The sequence below is a fragment of the Perca fluviatilis genome, chromosome 13, assembly GCF_010015445.1.
Source record: "Perca fluviatilis chromosome 13, GENO_Pfluv_1.0, whole genome shotgun sequence".
In the NCBI taxonomy this organism is placed as follows: domain Eukaryota; kingdom Metazoa; phylum Chordata; class Actinopteri; order Perciformes; family Percidae; genus Perca; species Perca fluviatilis.
This window is the reverse complement of record NC_053124.1, coordinates 29,704,367-29,726,826: the sequence shown is the minus strand read 5'-3', so window position 1 is coordinate 29,726,826 and position 22,460 is coordinate 29,704,367. Positions and strand designations below refer to the sequence as shown.

General features: G+C 40.4%; 1 protein-coding gene across 1 annotated transcript in view; it reads right to left on the bottom strand.

Annotated features, from left to right (window-relative positions):
* Positions 1-7,491: 7,491 nt before the first annotated feature.
* The window catches only part of cacng7a (calcium channel, voltage-dependent, gamma subunit 7a), a 48,729-nt gene continuing 33,760 nt past the window's right edge, over positions 7,492-22,460 (bottom strand). Inside the window, exons 5-6 of the mRNA XM_039820964.1 lie at positions 15,281-15,426; positions 7,492-8,624 (exon numbers count right to left, since the gene is read on the bottom strand). Of these exons, the coding sequence (XP_039676898.1) occupies positions 8,085-8,624; positions 15,281-15,426 (686 nt within the window). The 3' untranslated portion in view covers positions 7,492-8,084. The remainder of the gene's footprint in view (positions 8,625-15,280; positions 15,427-22,460) is intronic.

Below are 22,460 nucleotides of genomic sequence, written 5' to 3'. Positions count from 1 at the left end.
ACAAACACAGGTGTACTCTGTTATTTCGGCTGATTAGGCTTTTTCTCAGGAACACGTAGGTGTGAAAAAAAAAACATGCCTGATGGACGTCTCTAAGATTTGCTGCCTCTTAAATCAGGCAGGACAAATGATTGTTCTGACCATACCTTATCTGCAGCAAATACCCTCACATGTTCAAACTAAAAAAGAGCTCTAATTAGCTTTGGTGAAAACACCTGCAACACCTCTTATTATGCACTATTATGAGGTTTCATTGTAAACATTATTTTTCAATTTTTTTGTATTCACATTTCCTCACTAAAGCTTTGTGTGTTAGGTGTAAAAACACTTAAAAATTAATTCACTGCCTTTATAAAACATGTCTAAATCAAGATTAGAACTCCAGCAACAGAAGGTGTGTTTGGTAAAATAAAGTTATTGATCAACAAAGATAATTAGATAATTGATGCAAACAAAACATATGTGAGGCAGACTTCCAGGGGAAAAAGGGCTTGCGAGTGTTTTCCAAATCAAAGAAATATAACCAAAAGAGTGACGTAGTCTATTTCATTTTCAGAATACTGCTTGTTACTGCTTTACACGTTAGATGGCTCTGGTCTGCGTTGCTTGACTGTGTTTTGTTGCTTGCGTGGCTTCCTGTACTATATGTGGATACTGGTGCTGATGTCTTGCTGCTTCCTGTCGCTCTGCACGGCTTATTGAGTAAGCTCATTTGTTGCTCTAGCTGTCTTTATGGTGTCTCATTGACTTCTGTCTGTGTAGTTTAACCTGTATTAATGTCTTGCAGTTTCCTGTTGCTCTGCTCTCAAAACATCTTGCCAAAAGGACTACAGCAGAAAATTAGCCTGCTGGCTAACACTGGCACGTTTACAGAATTTTTTATTAATGTGCATTTTCCTTTATAAATAAAAGAAGGGGGGGTTCTGAAACACAAGAGGCAAATTGGAAAGCTGAAAATCACGAGCGTTCAAGCTGGCCAAGCATTTATAGCTTCTCAGCCCCCAGATTGGATCCTCTGGATTGGAGAGCTGGACCAATCACGATCCCTGAAGTGGAGACAACAGGTGAAGCTAATCTCGTCCAGGCGATGATACATCCTACTCAGCAGCGCACACAAAACACTAGGGTTGGACAGGAAAAGGGCGTCGCTTGTGTCCGTGACATACAGTATTCATCATGTCTTATTCGTGAATGTTTTAAAATCGAGTGGAGTTTGACTGGAGCTATAGCACAACAGGAACATCCACCCCTTTTTGAAACATTTGAATCGCAGATTTGTGCATGATTTGTTTTTCCTCTGGGAAAACACACAAGACAAAGTACAGAAAAGAAAATCAAAATCAATCTAAACTGAAGACGGTCCTATTTTCAATCCTCCTTAGATTTCTGTTTCTGATAGTTAAGTGGTTAAGTTTAAGTTCCAGCTTTGTTCTGAAAACCTACTGACACTGAATCCCCCTGAATTCCAAAGTTTTTATCTTCCTTCATTCAATAAAAGTTTACCTCCCTGACTAATATTTGGAGTAACAGGCAACAGATTACAGGCCCCTCTAATCCATGTCATATGATATAACGTGTCCATATACCTACAGTTGAAATAACTCGGATACATAAATGATAGTGCTACTGTATGGTATGCGTCGTAATATCAATTATAATAATTCAATATCACTTAATATTCCAAAAAAAAAAACATACAACCTCAAAGGTTGTTATTTAGTAAGCAAATGTGTTATGCAAAAGCTGACTCATGCTTTAATAATGCACCATAATGGATTTCATTTTCAGGCCTGAAATTGTTATATACGTCAGTGCTGGTATCAACACATGCAAATATGTTTTTGAACAAATTAATCTTTGTTTTGTCCCCACTACATTCCATGTCCTCAAAGGGTAAATCGTGATTAATAATGCAATGATTGAAAATGAATTACTATCAACCTAAGTTGTCAGTTTCTGTTCTGGTGTGCACTGAAGGAGAGTAATTCATTTCTAAAATAAATCCGGAACGTCTCTAATGAAGAGCAACACTTTAACCCTGATGCATTTTTCTAAGTGCTTAAGCCATGTAGTTAATGCAAATTCCCCAAATGAATCACTTTAATCCTAATTAATTAAAGGGAAATCAATTGAAGAGGTCAAAAGTACCTGCTTTCCCCTGCAATGCATTTGGTAAAACATGAGTCTCAAACAGGACCATTATACCAAACAAAATACATTCATTATGGAAAAAAAGGTCAGCGCGATGAAAACTGTAATTCTGTAACAGGCCTTTTTAATGTGCACTTTAAGCTGCCATCTCAACCTATTTCACTCATTAAACGCTAACAGAAGTTAGCACTGAACCGCTGATTTTGATTTATGTACAAATGTGCATTCTAACCACTTCATTCATTCTCATGAGTGTGTTAAATGAGCAGACATGACACAGACAAAGAGGAGGCTGGAACCAGGCAAGCTTTATTGGTTTTTAACTTAACACTGCTGGCAGATAAAAACCACAATCCTGCAAATAGCACGTTTTGCAGGAATTATCAGAACAATTAAAGTCAGATAAATGATATGGTCGGTTGTTGACAGGTATTGAGTCAGTCAAATGCCACTGGACTCGAAACACATATGACCATGAATATGGTTTAAAATGTCTCTACCATGGCAATGTAAACACGTCTTGTGTGGACTGCATACAGCGTCTTCAGTATGAATATTTACACCATAATCACAGTTTGAAGAAATGTCTGCATTGAACAAAGGAAGTAAACATTTCAAAAAGTGGTTCACTGCATCTGTACGTCTCTGATGTGGTCCTCAGAAACACTGTTGGTTCTGATTTATTTTAATCAGAAAACGGAAAACAACTCCTCAGAAGTCAGCTACATAAATATATCTCTGTAGACAGTGTGTCTGTGATGTCTGTGTGTGTGTGTGTGTGTGTGTGTGTGTGTGTGTGTGTGTGTGTGTGTGTGTGTGTGTGTGTGTGTGTGTGTGTGTGTGTGTGTGTGTGGATCACTACACAGCATGAATGCTCAGCTTTGGCAATTAAAACAAACATCTCAAAACATCAGCAGAAGCTCTCATACTTAGCTGCTAAATGATTTCCTATTTAATTTCCACATAGCAAATATGCATAAAAGAGGCTAACACTGCAGTTAATTTGCTACACTGTTTTTATCTTAACAGTACCACAGGTTGTAAGCATAACATTTTCCCCTGCAGGTCTAAAAATGGCTACAAACAATGCCCTATGCTGGGCACGATTGTTAATATGCTACAAAAACAAGCAATCTTGAAGTTTGTCTTTAAGTCACTGTGCAACATGAGAACTTCAATGGGAGTCAAACTGAAAATCTCCTGTTGTTGATGCCATTTTTGTCTGTGCGTAGATATAAAAAAAAATATCAATCAAATTATGCAAAGGTATGTGGACACTCCCGACTCTTTTGTCGACTGTCGTTTTCAAAGTCAAGAATGAGCTTTTAACCTCAAGTTCAAGAGTCAATGTAGATAGGTGGTGCTACAGGTGCTCAGAAAAAAAAAAAAAATCTCTGTTTTTCTGGGTTTTCTTGTGTATAAGGAGTGGACTAGTCTGGATCAAGCACAATGTCAGGCCTTGCCCTTTCCCTTCTGCTCTCTGTGTGTTGCCGTTTACAAAATCCCTTCGCTACGGCAAAACCTTCGAGCTGAAAATGGCATGTTTTGAAGAAGATTTGGATCGTGCAACAAGGCAGGCTCGCTTGGTTCTTTCGGTGAACGATCGTAAACATTTACAGAGAACATGTTTACGGCATTTACTCTCTAACTAGAAAGTTTTGGGGTCGATTGGTGGAATTGCTTTGGACGAAATAAACAGCAATATACAGGTAAGAGCAAATTACGTTTAACCATGCTATCAGCTAATTTAAGAGACTATTTTGCACAGCCACTGTCTCTGCGTCTGGAGCCAAAGACAATTGTGATTGGTTTACAGAAATGCAAACAACCCAGAGCGTTTTTTTTCTCCTATCCCAAAATGTATCTGTGGCGTACCCAGACCTAGTCAATATCCACGATGTTCCACTTCCAGGATTGCTCCGTTGCCACTCATTTAGGTTGGATATCTGTTGCCTTGGTCTTTCTTTGTGTTGGCATTTTAAACTCCAGATGATTTCTGAGGACTATGGTTAACTGCTCCTCAGATCTCTGCAGGGTAAATCCAGACAGCTAGCTAGACTATCTGTCCAATCTGAGTTTTCTGTTGCATGACTAAAACAACTTTTGAACGTACACACGTTCTATCAAACCAAGTTCCTTCCTGAGGCTATTTTGCAGAGGAGCTGTTGCTCTGTACGGCGCTTAGCGCCGCCCAAGTCGATTGTGATTGGTTTAAAGAAATGCCAATAAACCAGAGCCCGTTTTTCTCCCATCCCGGAATGCTGTGTGGACACGCCAGACCCTCCTCTGCGGCGCTATGGAGGAAGGTCTGGCAATGCAAGACTAGGAGTGAACAAACTAGGGATCAGTCATACATTGTGTATGATGGAGATAGTGGATTAATCTGGTCATGGTTTTGAATGGCTCATCAGACACTGGAGAGTGGCCACACTATTCCTAGCACCAGCCCCATTCCCATTGGCTGAACTCCCAGGTATTTCCAATCAAATGATACATTTCTTGAATTGATCTTTCCTCATGTCACCAGACAAATTATTTTTCACCTCTCAAATAAATATGATAAGGAATTTTCTGGACCCAATAGAAATGTGTGATAAGATACAGAATCTCCAATCAATGGTATGAGCTACTTACATTAATAATAGATTAAACCAGGAGGTAAGTTAGGATGCAAAGCCATCTGTCACAGTGCACTCATGTTTTCAGTTTGCTTCCCATGTAAGCTCGTGTTCATCAAAGTGCCATGTCTGTACTTCCATCTTTTCTCTATATAAATCTTATTTTGGTACATAAAACCAGGAAGAGTTGGGCTCCATTTCAAATCTGTCAATTCAGGAAGCACATTGTCATTCAAAGAAATAAACTAATTATTCTGTCAGAATTAACATCATGGAAATTACCATTAAAAAATATTTGGTAGTCAACAAGTAAGTCGCGTTCATATATATTTTCTGAACTGAATGGATTCAAACGGAGTGCAATCTGAACCTGGCTTTAAAGATTTAAGGTTTGTTATATCATTATGTACATACCTAAGAAATGTAATTCTCACTTCCATGGCAACAGCATCTTCAAGGCAGCTGTTTTGATTGTAACAGGGGTGATCACTGTGAAAACAGGCAGTCCCTGTTCGTCAGCGTCAATGCTGACGTTGCCGAAAAACTCCTGGCGCTCCCACAGAAGCTTTTCCAGCTGCGCTCGGCACTTTTAAAAAGTCTCTCGGTTTCATCCCACGAAAAGTTCAACATTCATCCACATAGCTTCCCTCTCAAAATACAAACAGCTTAGAAAATTCAATAGCTAAAACACCTAAAACATACTGTAATATTTACACCCAGTGATCGATGTGCGGGATAACGTTTTTGTAACATTTGTTTCAGCATGACGGGGAAGAAGAATTTCTATACAGTTGAGGTATAAAGCTCTATGCATATACAGTTTACCTCTGATCGTGTATATAATAGTTGTGTTTGTAGGTCATGGTACAGTACATGGGCAAAGGTTGTAAGCAGGGCCTGAAGTTAACTTTTTTTGGCCACCAGCCACTGTGGCAGGTGGATTTTAAAATCCACTAGCCACACAGGCTTTTTACCAGCCTCATAAAGGTGAAATATAGGAAATGCACAAGCATCGTTCTTGAACTTGTTAAGAATACACATTTAGTGATGTCAATATATGACAAAATCAATATAATTAATGACTCTTAGAATATATTTTTCTTTCGTTCTTTTTTAAATCTTTTTATGTGCTGCCACATTTGCTGCATGGGCTCAAATCCAAGGAAATGGCAGTCTTGGTTTAAAGCTACAGTGCGCAGTTTCTGTTGCCACCATGAGGAATTCTAAGTAATGACAACACCACTGTCGTTGCATCCACATTAGAGGATGGATACCCGCCGGGTTCGGACAGATATTTAGAACTGATGTTCGGGTTTGGGTCGGGCTTGGTGAACATTTTATATTTAAAACAGCTTATTACGTAGGTAGCCAATGGACCTGTTTCACTTCGTTATTTGTGATTAAAATACATTTTAAATATTACCCTAACATCCATCTTCCTGTGTGCGGAAATTTGTTTATGTAGCTGTGACAACGAAACGCGTGCATATTAGGCTACATGTACATGTGTCATTATTATGAGAAAAAATTTTGATTTTAACTGTGTCGGGCTCGGGTCAGGCTCGGACATAAATATCTTAATGCCTGTAGGGCATTAAGGCTCGGGTCAGGTTCGGTTACTGCTCTGTCGGACAGAAAAATGCGGCCCGATCTACACATGATACAAGCCTTCCATAATCGCGCACGCACCCCCACCCCTACTCCACACAGTTGCTAGTAGCCAAGGAGGACACTGAGGATTAAAAAAACATGACGGACTCTTCAGAAGAGGTCATTATCTTCACTCGAGTTTCTGTGCGCGGGAAAGTCACCGGACGACAACAATTTCTAAACACAGCCATGCTGAGAAATCCAGAGAGAGTTGTGTGGAGCTGTCTTAATCAGCTGTCTTAATCAGCTTTGTATCAACTCATTTGGCAATGGCTTGAATGTAATGGACGTTCATTAATATCAAAAAGTTACACACTAAAGCTTTAAATGTGAAAGAACAACAGTGGCAAAAAAACACTAATGAATCACTCATTTCTCATTGGCTACCCACGTGTTAATTTCAGGCCCTGGTTGTAAGCAATACTGATTATTAATAATATGGACATTCTTCATCATATTGGCATTCTTCCCGTTTCTTTTAAAATATAGTTTGTCATGAACAGGGTTGGGAAACAATTAGTGTGACGTTTTTAATTTACAAAATAAATGTAAAAATTGGACAATGCAATTATAGTTAGGCCTACTAATTAGTTAGGCTGGGAAACTAGTCAAAACATAAAATCTTTATGTTTTCAGCTTATTGGCGATTCATATTTTCATGTGAGAACTGTTTTCGGTACACACATTCAAAACATGAATGAAATGAAATAGGCTAATTAAATACATGTGGACATATTCTATTCATTAAAATCTGTATCTACAGTACAATTGACATGCTGTCATTCTGTCAAAGGTTTGGTGTTCTGTTACTCCTACAGACTGAACCCGTGTTAGTCAAAATTCATCCATTCTTAGCAACAATACCTCACATGACATATGTGTTGCATTTTTTTTTATCCTGTATTCTCAAACAAAAGCCACAGTAAACAGCAGCCTACTTTTGATTTCTAATTCAATGTTTTTACAGGGATTTCAACATTTATTTAAAAAGTAATCAAAAGTAATCGAGACGTAATGAAGTAACCTTCCCAACCATGTTCATGAAATTACGAAAAGATGTTACAGCAGATGCTTTTTTTTTTTTAAATCTCAGTCTTTTTAAAACAGGTATTAGGTACTCAGTCTCAGTCCTTGTTTGATGACAGGATAATACTTGTATAGCCAGATATACTCTTTTGTTCTTTTTGTGAATGGAACAGTTTTGGAAATGATTCAGCTTCCTGTTTCCTGTGCTGCTTCTCCCTGTTGCCTGTGTGTCACGGCCCTGATGATGTATGTACCCGTCAGAAACCCCACAAACGTCTTGTTGCTACTAATCTCATCCCTCTCTCCTCCCCTCCCGTGTTTCCTCCCAGCGTGTTAAAAGTTTTAAGTGTCTGTCTTCGTCTTGGGCTCGGCATCAGCAGTGAGTCATCCCTCCGCCCACCTGCTTCTCCTCCCGTCCTCCCCTCTTTTCTTTCCTCCTCTCTCCTCTTTTTGATCTCCTTAAACCTCCCTCCTTCATCCACTCTGCTGCGTCCCTCCTCCCACGCGCTTCGAGGATACAGGATTTGTGTTTGTGTGTGTGTGTGTTGTCTTGTGGTGTGTAAGAGCTGTAACAGAGCCAATCTAATCCCCCCCCCCCTCTCCAGATGTGTATTCCCTCCCTTTCTCTGCATATGTAGCTTAGCATGGCGAGGCGCTCATTCGCATGTGTGCGTGATAGCGAGGAGGAGGCACGGCTGAGGGTGGCACCCCCATGGGCAGGGACTGGGGCGGGGGCCCGCTCGGGTGGGGGTGCGGCTGAGGGTGGCTGTGGGGCTGAGGGTGGCCGTGGGCATGGGATGCTCTGGGTAGGGTGGATGTGGCGGCCAGGTGGAGAGGGTGTGGGTAAGAGGAGGAGGTGGAGGAGGAGGAGGCCGGCTGGAGCTGGTAGCTGGCCGCCGATGAAGGACCAGAGGAGGAGGGCGTCTGCTGGGAGCTGCTGCCCCCCTTGGGCTGTGCCTGCGAAGGCGGCGTCTGGTTGAGCTGGATGGAGATGTCGGAGGAGACGTCGGAGGCGCTGCGGCCCCGCTTCGGCGGAGGCCAGGAGTCTGGGTGGAGGAACTGGCCGCTGTAGTCGCTGCATTCGGACATGCGGGGGCGGTAGAGGGCGGGATGAGGCCGGTACAGCTCCTCCTCAGCGTAACGCTTCATGAACAGGTAGACGGACATCACTCCCGCACCCTGGGACACGTTGATACATACAGTAAGACACAACGGTTAGTGCAATGTCTCTCTCAAGTTGAAGTTCTGTAGTGTGGAGTTAGCCTACTCTTTAATGAGAACTTAAATGCCAGCTGAAAAGCAGTCCCTGCGTTCCAATATCCATACTACCATACTATTTAGTATGCCAGAAACAGATTTAGTATGTCCAAATAATAACATGTCAAATGCAGTATGCCACAAATACCTGGACGCCCTCGTGCATCTGGTCAGATTTTGCAGTATGCAAGCTAGCATGCTTTTCTGGCTACTCTGACCCAATTCAATTCAATGTTATTTATAGTGTCCAGTCACAACAGAAGTTATCTCAGGACACTTTAAAGATATCTATAATTGACAGAGACCCAACAATTCCATCCAAGAGCAGGAATTTGGTACGACAGTGGCAAGGAAAAATGTCTTTTTAACAGGCAGAAACTTCAGGCAGAACCTGACTCTTTGTGGTTGGCCTCCTGCCTCGACTGGTTGGGGGAGAGGGAGAGAGAGAGAGAGACCCACAATCCTTTGCGCTGCATATATACGAGCAAGAGGGTCAAAGTTCAAGGTGCATTGTTATGAAGTTTGTAGTATGCCCCAATTGTATGCATACTGCACTAGGGCTGGGCATCGTTCAAAATCTTTCGATCCGGTGCCAATTTCGATACCTCAGTTTCGATACCGGTTCCTTAACGATACTTTTTTCGATACTATACGTTTTAAAATCCATTTCAACATCAACAAAAATACATTAAAAACAAAACTTTTATTTTCTACCTTAACTGTGAATCAAAACAGTTATCAAAATTAAAAAATTCTGGTAATACTGCTTACTCAGAGTAACATTAAGAAAACTGGTTGGGCTTTTGGATAGGGGTGCGCCACTCAGATACTCAGGATTGGTATCAATCCCAACTTTTATTTTTTAAATTAACAAAAAAAAAGAGAAACCTTTTTGCCACAACATGAACATATTATTAATAATAAATAAATAAACAAATGACATTGTGTACAGGCTAATATTGAACCAACTAAAATGCTAAGGAATGTAAACAACAGACTTTTTAGTGCAAACTGCATAATGACCTTTAACGATAAACTTGGTGACTGCCCTGTTGTCAACACTGAACTAATGGAGAACTAACTTTAGTGCAAAGGAATGGAATTGAATTGCCTTGTTGCTGAAAGGTGCTGTAGAAGTAAAGTTGCCTTGCCTTACAACCTCAGCCTGTCAGTCAGACATCAGGGCACAGAAACCACTGGAAGTGTAAAACAACAGCACCGCGACCGCTTTTGGCTCGCCATTAATATCATTAATCATTATCATTTTTTTTCAGTGCCATAAAAGTATCAACGTTCAGTGCCCAGCCCTATACTACACGCAATAGTACGCACTTTGTAAGGGCAGCTGCAGTCAGTACTAAAAGTAAAAAAAAAAAAGTATGGGATTTGGAGCTCAGTCTGATTCTCTGCCCTCTGTATTAGAAAGCCTGTTGCACCTCTGACTACCCATCCCTGGATGTGACATCATGGTGCACTGACACACCCTGCGGTACACTTCTACTTCACTGCAGCAAGGAGAGAAGTTGACCACTGCCCGTGAAGCATCACGGTCTCACGGCAGTTCGTGTAATGGTCACGTTATTTTTAATCTATTGATACGTGTTCACGGGGACGTTTTTGTCCTTTGTTTCGTGGTGGCCAGCACGAAATGGTCTATACGGAGATTAACGGGGAAAGCAAACGCCACAACCCGGGGGAGGACGCCTCACAGGCCGGGACACGGCCGCAGGGAAGATGCAAAAATAACGGGACGGTTAACGGGGAAACAAAACGCTACACGCGGGACGCGACCCCCGGCCTCCTGGGTGAAAGTGACCACGACATATGCTTCCCATTTAAATACATTAGTTTACATTTTCATCCTGGCCACCACGAAACAAACGACAAAAACGTCCCCGTGAACACGTATCAATAGATTAAAATAACGTGACCATTTCACGTACTGCCATGAGACTGGGTTGCGTGAAAACAATTGTATAGTGTCAGCGGGGGCTCTGGAGGGAACTTTCTAGATTGGGCTTGGCCACTTTAAGTTAATACCAGAGAGCCTGTAGAAAAAAACTGGGGCGTTATGTTTGAAAGATTTGGGCATTTACAAAGAAGATGCTAATGAGGTACATTATGGGAAATGCAGGATCCTGAAAAGGGACTGAAAATCAGGATGACTGGGCCTCGGCTGCATCGATTGTGACCATTCTTTTCCTAACTTGTCACTTTCTAATCAACCAACTTTGTGCAAGTGCAATACTTATATACCTAAAAAATACATTTTGAAGTCCTGGGGAAAGTCTGGGTTCTTGTGTGTGCTTTCTAGTTTTTATTACTGATTTAATGTTTCCTTTTATGCACTGAATGGGTATCTATTTGGCTGCATTCCTCTTATATTTTATTACTCACTCCTGTAGGCACTTCATATTTCTTGATAATATGCTTTTATTTTGTTTTATGTTTTGTTATTATGTATATTGACAGCATATTGAGAAGCAGCATGGGTGGATAATCAAGGCAAATTGCCCACTAGGGACTGTAATGTTATACAGTAATGTACATGTTTTCCAATCCAATAAATTGTTCGACCCCTATTATCTTCCAACGGCAATTTGATTTGTTATTGGCCATTTTATAAAAAACTCTGCTTATGTAGTTTGTGATGGACAGTCATGCAAATGAAGTGGATCTGATAGATGAATAGATACATCAAACAGTACTCAGAGTGTCTGTAGGGGAACAGAAATGGAGAGATGGAGAGACAGAAGAGACCGCTGTCTGTTTCCATCAATGAAAACTTAACATGAGCGAATGCGAAAGTGACGCAGACCTCTCAGCAAATTCCCCGATGCAAAACGCTTTTCTAAAACATCAGAATCAGCCTCCCTAAACTGCAACACACTGCCACCAGGAGGGGAGAAAATTAAATAAATCCATAATCATTTTGCAGAGAGTTGAGGAAAAGGATAGGCGCTCTGTGGTGGAATGAGCCATTATCCAAATGTATTCATGTTTTTCACCGGGGCATCCGCTGAGCATTCACAGCTCATTCACTATTCATTCACAACATCATGGCTACAACCGGCATGGATTTTAGATGCTGATGAATGTGTGTGTGTATGTGTATGTGTGTGTGTGTGTGTGTGTGTGTGAGAGAGAGAGAGAGTGAGATAAATAGTGTGTTTAAAATGAGTTTGTGGAAAAATGTCATGTTTTGCAGCTTCAGTACAGATTAGAAGAGGAGCGCCAAAAAACAGAAAAAAAAGAGCAGGAATAGAGGCGAGGAGATAAGAGAAGACAAGAGAGGACAGAAAGGAAACAAAGGGAAGAGAATAGGAAGGGAAGGGAGAAAGGATGAAATTAATGAAACGATAGGAGGATGAAAGAAGAGAAAACAAAAGTAGAGGATAAAAAAGAGAAGACTTGAGCAAGGCGTGGAGGAACGAGAGCGCGCTTGGAGAAGAGAGAAGAACATAAGAAATGGAGAGCAGAGAGGAGGAGTTAAGACAAAAGGACAGAAGCCATGAGGAGAGAAAGATGGAGAAGGTAGGATAATAAAAAGGGGTAAGAAACAAGAGAGGATTAGTGAAGGAACATAAAAGACGAAGAGAAACTATAAATTAGGAAGAATAAAAAAGGAAGAGGAGAAAAGAGAGGGAAGGAGAGAGAGAAAGAAAAAGAGAATATAGAAGAGGAAATGGATATGGAGGATGGGCACAAAAGAAGATATAGATATGGAAGATGGAAGAGGAAAACAAGATACTAGAAGAAAAAGATACCACAAGGGCAAAGCAGAACAGAGGGTTATAAAAAAGGGAAAAAATAAGTAAAAATGAAGGACAGAAAGACGTAAGTTGAGTGATAATGTTTAGAATCGTAAAAAAATGGAAGCAGGTGTTAAAAAAGAAAAAGAGGAAAATGGAAGTAGACAGGAGATAAGATAGGAGAGGAAGAAAAAAGAAGAGGAGGGAAAACAGGATTAGAGAGGAGAAGAGAGATGCTACAAGATGAAGAGAGAGAGGAGAGGAGGGAACAGGAAACAAAACAAAAAAGAGAGAGACAAAGAGGAGATAAGATGAAAGGACAGAAGGCAAGAGGAGAGGGGACGAGATAAAAGAAAGAGAGGGGAAGGGACAACAGAGGATTAAAGAACTGAAGATAAAAGGAAAAAAGAGGCAGGATAAAAGTAGAGGACAAACTGTACGAGAGAGAGAGAGAGAGAGAGAGAGAGAGAGAGAGAGAGCGAGAGAGCGGCAGTGAAGAAGACACTGGAGGAGGAAAAGGAGGAGAAAGCGAGGTGCGAGAAGAGGAAGATGAGGAATGAAGCATGGAGAAGGAGCAGCAGAGAGCCCCACCCCCCAGCGAGGAAAATTAAGATGCATATGAAGCTGTGCTGCGACAGAGCTGCTGCCCTCAAGTATTCAAGCTATTAACATTTATGAATATTGATGCAGGCAGTGTGACGGGCTCCTACGCACTCACTTTTTAATTGTGTGTGTGTGTGTGTGTGTGTCTAGCTGAAAAAGTCTGTATTTCAGCAAGCTACAAGCAATGTTTGTGTCCATGTTTGTGCACAAGTGTGTTTTTGCTAAGCGGAGGTTGGTCGACATCCGAAGTCAGATTCCAAACAATTTGTGTGTGTGTGTGTGTGTGTGTGTGTGTGTGTGTGTGTCGGTGCGTGTGCATGTATTATCTCTGTCGTCGGTTGCATAGTGTCAGTAAATGTTAAACATCAGTACATATTAATGTCTGTGCATTTCCACATGCTCATGTGTTTGTGTGCTTGCAGTACACCAAAATGCTTTTATACCGTCACCTTCCTAAAATAATTTTTTTTTTTTAAATGATTTTGTTGCCTAAATCATCTCCTCATGGTGCTGGCCACCTCTGGTAAAATTGCCTAAATCCTCAGTTAAACAGGTCATGTGATTCAACACCTTTAGTATAATTGCCTATGTCAAGCATGTGACTTAGGCCGTTATATTTTTTGTGTTTTTTGAAAAACCTGAAAAAATGACTTTTAACAAAAAAGATTTTGTTGCCTAAATCATCTTCTCATGGTGCTGGCCATCTCTGGTAAAATTGCCTAAATCCTCAGTTGAACAGGTCATGTGATTCTAAACTTTAAGTATAATTGCCTATGTCAAGCATGTGACTTAGGCAGTTTTATTTTTTGTGTTTTCTGAAAAACCTGAAAAAATGACTTAGGCAATTGTAGTCATGCATATATATATTAGGGCTGTCAGCATTAACGCGTTAATCGCGTTACGATTAAGGGCCGAGCATAACGCGTACATTTTTTTTAATCGCATGCCGCCATTTATTAATATATTTTCACTTCACTCGGCTTCACGTCGTGCCTAAAAGGCTACTATTTTGACCCTTTGCCGCACCTTTACTTATCATCAAGCTGTCATACTACTGCTGCAGGCTGCAGGCATGATGGAGAAATGCAGCAGCAACACAATTCTGAATGGCGCTTTTTATTTTCCAAAACTCCCAGACGGCTCGTAGACAAGTTGAAAGCCATAGGCACATTGTGTGAAGCCGAATTAAAATATCACTGAAGCATGTCAAGCTTGAGCTACCACCTACGAGCTAAGCATAGTACAGTTAACGTGACTCAGGTTGATGCTAGTGGGCTCAGGCAAAGCACTATTTTGGAGAGTGCTACTCGCTGACATGATATTGAAACCAAAGTGCAAACGTTTGTCTCATCCATCAGTCAGTGAGTAATTCAAATTATTTAGAAGTTACTGCACACTATGTTGACTCTGGTAAGAAGGGTTGGGTACCGAAACGTGCCAACCTAAACGGTAGTAACGAGACCGAATAAGAACGAAAATTTCGGTGCCTCATTTTGGTGCCTGACTTTACACTACACCTGACAGCAGGTAACGTTAGCCTGCCTAGCAGCTGGATTAAACACGGTTAAAATGCTGACAGCTAACGTTAAACAGTGTAAAGTGTGACTGTATTTCACTGTAAAGGATTCCAACACCGGGATGTAACAGTCTGCTCTGCAGCGCAGCAGCTGCCATTGTCTGTTGAACACAGACGGTGCGTTCACTTAAAACAGGTAACCTCGTGGTGCATTCACAGTAATTGTAAAATACCATTTTCCCATCTGGTGGTTGTTTTTGTCGTTCAACAGCAATTTACTGGTGAAATAAGTTATTGTTATAGTTATTACATTATTATTAAATCTTTAATTTTGACCATGGCCTTAACAATAAACAAGTCCCTGACTGTTGTTTAGTACCCTCCTTTTTTTTTTTTTTTTCTTCTTTTGTTCTTTTACAGTAAATAAATAATAAACTAATACAAATCTTAAAGTCAAGTTCATAAAGTCACTTTCTTTGCATTTATTTGATTCCCAATCAAGATACACTGGTAAGAATTGCTTTCCATTGTTAATATATACTTAAAAACAGTTCTGAAATGCAAAATAATAGAATTTTAATCATGTGATAAAACATGCAATTAATCGCGATTAACTATAGAACTTCAGCACTTAATCGGGATTAAAAAAATAAAACGTTAGACAGCCATATATATATATATATGTGTGTGTATTGTACTTTGATTACCTCTTTCAGCAGGAAGGAGGAGGCAGCGAACGCGAAGGACCAGCCGTAGCGGTAGTGGAAGAACGCCTCAGGCTCTCTAGGTCGGTTCATCACCTCGTCATTAATGCTGGAGATATACAAAACCAGACCAACCACCAGGCTGAGACCTGCAGACACACAAACATAATAGGTATTCATACTGTTATTACTACACATATAGAGGGCTTCACGGTGATATACTACACCCTCAAGGGGTTCCTCTCTCCCATTGGAGTATCAAACCTTCGACACTCATAAAAGGTGTCTTTAAAAAGTTGACAAGAAGCTCTGTCCATGGTGCTGATCCTGCTGACATTCTCACTGGTATTCCTGCCAGCAGGTAACCAGCTATCATCACAAACCAACCATCAACGAATTCAAGGCAATAGCAACCTCTCTATAAGAAGATAAGATAAGAAAAACTTCATGTCACGAGTGACAGAAATTAAGTCTTTGACAAGGCAGGCTCAAACGATGTATGAGAAACATATAGAAACAGTGTAAAACATGACAATACCACAGTGCAAAAATGCACAACAGTGTGAAAAAAAAGACTGAATGGAGTGGGATATGTTGCGTATGTGTGACTGTTCCGTGTGGTGATGGCAATGGGGTTGAAGGATTTTTTCTATCACATTGACCTGATGGCAGTAACTTAAAGGATTAGTGGAGGGGGTGGGTGGGATCCTGTGTGATTGCAATGGATTTTCTGAGTACTGACCGGGTGTAGAGTTTTTTTGTTTTTTTTTCCACCAGGAAGTCCCATTGAGATCAGAAATCGCCGATACAAAAGAGACCTGTCCTATCAAAGTCTATTTAGCTATTTTGACGACAAAAATAGAAACGTTTGGAAAATACTGAGCATGCAGGTGGATAAAGAAGCAGTTTGCCATGAAACTTGGTCACCCATCAGCGCTTTTCTCAGCAGACAGTTTGACCTGTCAAAGCAGGAAAAGCATAGGTGCAATTGATGACATTACATTTGGGTGATCCAGTTCTAGGGCTCTGTTACTGTCCATGCTCCCTCACTCACATTACACTTAATAAGCCACTGTTAATGGTATTATTGACACCTGCTTTGACAAGTCATTGCCAAGTTTACAGGAGATAAATGTGCCGTATTACATAGTTCAAGAGACTTGTTTTCGAAATGTTGTCATTAAGATAAATGATACTAACTGACAATTCCATCTCTTATACACATAATCTAATTGATTTAGTCTTTCTTTGCAAGGCAACCACAAGCTCTGGTCAGCTTCGCATCACTGTCTTATTGTTTACATACCTGATTTAAATGTTAGCTTACAGCCATATATCTGTTGTGTCAACCACCTTTTCTGTGTACAACTCCGTATGGTTTTGGGTTGCCATCTGAATGTAGTTTGAATGTGTGTTCATTAAAAGTGTGTCACAGGTGCATTTTCCCCGGAGTGAAAGATGTTTAATTCTCAAGACTGGAGAAGCCAGGCCAGGTAGAGGAAGAAGAGAATGAAAGATTATGACATTGGTTATTTTTGTTACTTCCATCCCTCACAAATATTACAAACTATGAATAACTAGAAAAGCAGGAGGTGCAAGGCTAATGTTGCATTACCCTTGTTACCCTGTAATACTAATCCTATTTGAATGGGCCTTTAGTCTCTTTGTATGTGTGTGTGTGTGTGTGTGTGTGTGTGTGTGTGTGTGTGTGTGTGTGTGTGTGTGTGTGTGTGTGTGTGTGCGCACGCACGCTCTGTAGCTGGAATAGCTAATGATAACGTGTCCTCGAACTGTAAATAGGCTGAGAAAACCCCAACAACAGGCTGTGCTGTGGTACAGAGATAAACAAAGACACACACACACACACACACACACACACACACACACACACTAAACCCTCATTAGGAGTGTGTGCGTGCTTCCTCCCCTGTCGACAGACCAACCACTGCAGCTGACCTCCAAAATTCTCCAGCAGTGAAACTCTGACACGCTAAACACAGCAAAGATGCTTTGCTTTAAAAATCACCTTACAGCTCTTTTTTTCTCCCCTCAAACCATACATCACTGATATGTTACTATGCAGCACTATGTTAAACAGGAATGAAATAAATGAACCCTAGCCAACATGGACTGTCATTTGAAAATATCTTAAGCCGGATTTCGTCTTTTGCTTCAGGGTGTTGCAGAGGCTCAGTGGCTCTGCAGAGCTGATGTGCTCCTCCTAAAAAATGTCCGGGACGTGTTAACCACAACAACAGTGATTGGTCAGCCTGTACTGCTTTTGGACTGTACTGTACTGTACTGTACCAAATTATCCCTTCATGCATTGCTCTGGAACAAATTTGGCCCTCACTACACAGAAAGCAGAGCTTGTTATTAACGTGTTGATATGAAACACACAGGGATCAGTTACATGCAAATACCCTTAAAAGGTGAATTTAAAAAAGGAAATGTAGAATGCCCTTAGACCTCAGACACTACAAGTCACTACACTGAATGTAGGTAGGTTGTTATACTAGCTGTAGGAAGAAGACATCTCCATTCTTAGCCCCACCTACAAAACTCTGCACCTACAATATTTGAATGTGAGCAGGTCTTTAGAGGTCTGGAACCAGGCTGGTGTTGTGATGAGCCAATTTAGAATCAATAGGTAAAATTGAGCACAGAGCAATAAATCAACTCATATGCTGGTTGCCTATACATGGGAGTAGAAACATAAATCTGACTTTACTATGTACCACTTTAAAGAGTGACACATGCTTCTAGAAAATGTTTGATGACTCAAAATGAAGTCATAATTTTTCTTTTTTTTTTAAATAGAGCATCTGAAGTATATATCTGTTCTGTGGCATCATCAGGTCTGGATTACCAACTGGGCAACCAACCATACAGTAGCTCAACACCAGCTGAAATGATACAGACCTTGAGGTGGGTTTGGCATTGTCACCTAATCTGGGGTAGGGGTGGGATGTTAGGGTTAGGGGTTAACGGTTAACCGGTATTCTGCGATATATTGAAATTCATACCTTTTTTCCAACTTCAACATATGTCCCCAAAGGAAAACTTTGTCAACATCTATTTCAACTAAAAAGAGTTTCTCTCTTTAACAAAAAAACTCAACCGCACCATCTTGTGGACTGAAAAAGCAATTGACATTATTATTCTAGTACCAAAAACATGAAATTCTCATGTGCAATTTATAAATAGAATAAAAGATTGATACTTGGCATCTGTGTATCGATACAGTATTGCCACGAAAAATATTGCACATATATTTTTTTTCCCCCACCCCTAATCTGGGGACCCCTCATAGAGGGGCTCTCTGAAATCATACCCATAGCTTTAAAGCTGTAGGGTAGACAAATGCCAGAATTTGAAGTAGAGTGAGACCTCTTCCTGCAGCTCTCCCTTTTCCCCCTCTTTGTCGCATGGGCAATGCATGTGCACAACAACTAATAGGAACGCGGTCTCTCTCTAAAATGTCCTGTAAAATGTCCTGTGATTGGCCGTGATGGCTAGATTTTCTGAAGCAGAGCCAAGAGGAGGTGCAGAAGCCTAGTTTTCTCTCAGACCAAAGATTCACAGATTATTATAGAATCTTTGCCCAATGTCGCCAAAAATGAAGTGCCTACCACAGCTGTGAGACTACATTTAAAGGTGCTGTAGGTAGGATTGGGAAGATCCAGGACCAAAAAATTTGAACATCAACAACTTCTCAGTCCCTCCCCCCTTTCTGCTAAAGCCTAAAACGTTCTCCTAAGCCCATTTGCCCCACAAGGGAGAATGAATGCGTGTGCATGAGCAGTGATTGACACACAGTTAGACACCCCCCCTGGCCATGATTGGTGCATCTGCACAGGGAGCTGTGGATTTTTGCAAATCAGACTACAGGCTGTAGGTGGTGCCAGAGGAGCCAGATTCTTTTTTAAATTACTTGCTTCATGTACTCAAACATAGGGTCAGTTTCAGCAAATATTAGTTTTATAAGTCCTACCTACTGCACCTTTAAGTGGTGCATATTCCCATATAAATGTGTGTTTAGTAAAAATGGCTGGCACCTGGACTCTAGGAAAAATAAAGTTAAAATAATACTGTGTGCACTGTACTTGATGGGCACTAGAAGTAGTGAGCAGAAAATTGAAGTACTGGGGTCAATAAAATGTTGTGTTTTTCTGGCCATGGCTGTCAGATAACGTTTTACCTGTTGGTACTGGATGTTGTGGGATTCAGAACCTACTCACATCAGTAAAGTGAGATACATAAACTGATTTTTTTTTTTTTAAATGATAAAACTGAAGTTTTTAATCACGCTTTAGACATGACATCTTAATACAAACATGCACAAACGCTTCATGATCTGCCTGCAGTCGAACATCATCTACAACAACGTAGAAAAAACAAGTGCGGCTGTAACAAACAGAGAATCTTTATCTGAAAACAGATTAGCAGAGTGCCATCTCGTTCCTGGTTGGAGATACCTGTTCGACAGTGATTGTTTGGAGTCGCAGCTGAGCTGTCTAAAATGGGACGAATCAAAGCAGGAGACACACAAAGACTTAAGTAGGCACGCAGAAGATTTTTTTTTTGGATATAAGTAAACAAACATGTCCAGTCAGTTAAGGTGTCTTGGGGAAACCAGGCCTAGGAGGGGCGGAACGCTCAGGCTGTAGTTACAGCAATATTCTGATGTTTAAATATTGACACATTTCTGTTTTACTGCTCTCTACAGACAATATGATTCATCGAAAAACACTGAACATATTCCGCAGATAGTCCTTTACAAATAAGATTTCAGATTACCTGGAACATTTTTTTTATCTTTTGCAGTGGAAGTAACGGGATTTAAGATTCTGGAATAACAAAGGAAGAAGAAGAAGAAGTGGAACAGCTCCCAGCCGCTCCACAAGTAACCACTGGAACCATCATTTAGCAATTAAAAATGTACTTAAAATTCTTTGTTTGTTTTTTTCCCTTTGGGCGCCTTTTGTTTTAAATTTGTCAAATGTCACTGTCACTGTCATCACTGTCATCATTTCTATTTTATTTGTCCTTTAAAATGGACTTATCTTGCACTACAATACATGTTATCCTTATCCTTAAAACACTATTTCATATCTAAATTTTTTTGAAAGATTTTGAAAGAGAAACAATGTATTTGTGTTACTATAATTGGCTCCATAAAATAGGCAAAAAAGAAAATATAAGGGCATGACATCCTGTTTGATTGACGGGTGATCTCTGGAGAGTTGGGTGCACAAAAATAAAGACTGTAAACAAAGTCTCTATTTTATGTCCACTCAAATTCAATGTTATCAGTCGCTTCCATTATTCTAAATATGGAGAATAAGTCAAACTGGTGGATTTCATTTTTGGGAAAGGGGAGAGAAAAAGGAGAGAGTTGTAAGTCCCTTTGTTGGCCAACAGATGGCAGCGTTGTGGCTGAATGCTCGGCTCAGCTCTCTAGTGTGAGCACCGCACGTGTATGCACGTACGCCATAGACTGTTAAAACTAGACGTGCACACTCACACACATTCACAGAGGGAGAGGCAAAAACAAGAGACAGAATTGGAGGAAAGTGACTGGAGGAAGGACAGACAGGATAAAACAGCTGGTCCACAGCCACCATGTTGTAACCTCAGGGTGGACTGTGACTGATGGACAGTTTTCATGACAAAAATACACACTTGCTGACAGCGACAGACAGTTTTTGCTGCAAAATCATTCTAGAATACCACCGATTCCTGTGTTTTTCCTCCCCTGCTGTGTGTGAAATAATTGCAGCACTGTCTTTGAAAATTGTTCCTCTTTTATGGCAAACAACAAGACAAAAACACAAGTAAGGAAAAGAAATCCAGCTTGAGTTTTGTCATTTAGCTGTTTCAGAGGTGAGAATGACAGCCATCGATTTCTGGGCTCATCTTTTTTTTTTTTTTTTTTTTTGTGCTGTGAACAATCAGACAGAAATAACTGAGTATATCTGACAGCAAAATGCTTTTCAAAATGTGTTTCATTCCTCTCAGAAACTGCTCAGAAATTCAGTTGAAATTACTTACATAATCACAAAAATGCAGGTTTGTTCTCTGATTTTGTTTTTGCACGTCATCTTTTCTCCAAAAACACAAGAGTTACGTTCTAACATCCTGGTAAGATTCTGTTGCAAGAGTTTTTTTTTGTCTTTTTCTCTGTGTGCTGTCAAATTTGTAACTTTTGCCACACTAATACTTTTGCCATTTTCAATACGCCATTCAAATATAAATACAAATTTCATTTCACATGTAAAGATAACACATTAAATGTGAAATGTCTAAAACCCACCTACTGTAGCCTACAGTACACTGTCTACATGTAAAATGATGTATCAAATGTAAAGTGTAATATCAATCAATCAATGTTTACACATGTAAAAATATCCCAAAATCCCAAGTTCCTATATGTGAATTTTTCACAGTGTATGTATACTTTTTTCACATTTAATAAAATAAATAATACAATGACTATAATACTAATAAAATGTACAAACTAAAATATATAACACAATAAATCAATTATTATGATTTTGTTGTGCTTTTGTTCCTGCCCAAAAGTGCTTTTTCTGTATTTGTCTGTATTTTATCTGAACACATACATTGATCTGATATATGTGCATGTCTGTGAGTTTTTCCATCTATATGCATGCATGTGTTTTTCTCCGTCTTGGCTCGGTGACATTCCCATGACATCATGGGTGCACCGTCCGTCCAAGTGTCCAGTCAGCACTCCGCCATGCTAAGCTGGCATCTGTGAGGTAAAGCTCACTCGTGCAAAAACAAAAAAAGGGCTGAAACAGGAAGGTGATGTCATCCTGTCTGCTCAGAGAAAAAAAATTAAATAAAAAAACTCAACAACCGCTTCATCAGCTGAACGCTCGACCCTGCTCTCGAGGTAACCGTGCACAAACGTCAGCCACCTGTCCCGGAGCGACACGAGGAAGTGAGCTCACCGTGTTGGCTTTCAGTGACTCTGCTTGCTAAACACGACTCGGATGCAAATGCAACAGAAGGCTCAGTGAAAGATTTCACTGGTCGCCCGACTTGAGTCGTGACAAGAGAGGACTTTGTTTAATCCTCAGTGAGACAAGATGGATTACAGGCGCAAACTTTGTTCTTAGAGAGAACATTTTCTTCAGCCCCGACAAAACGTAGC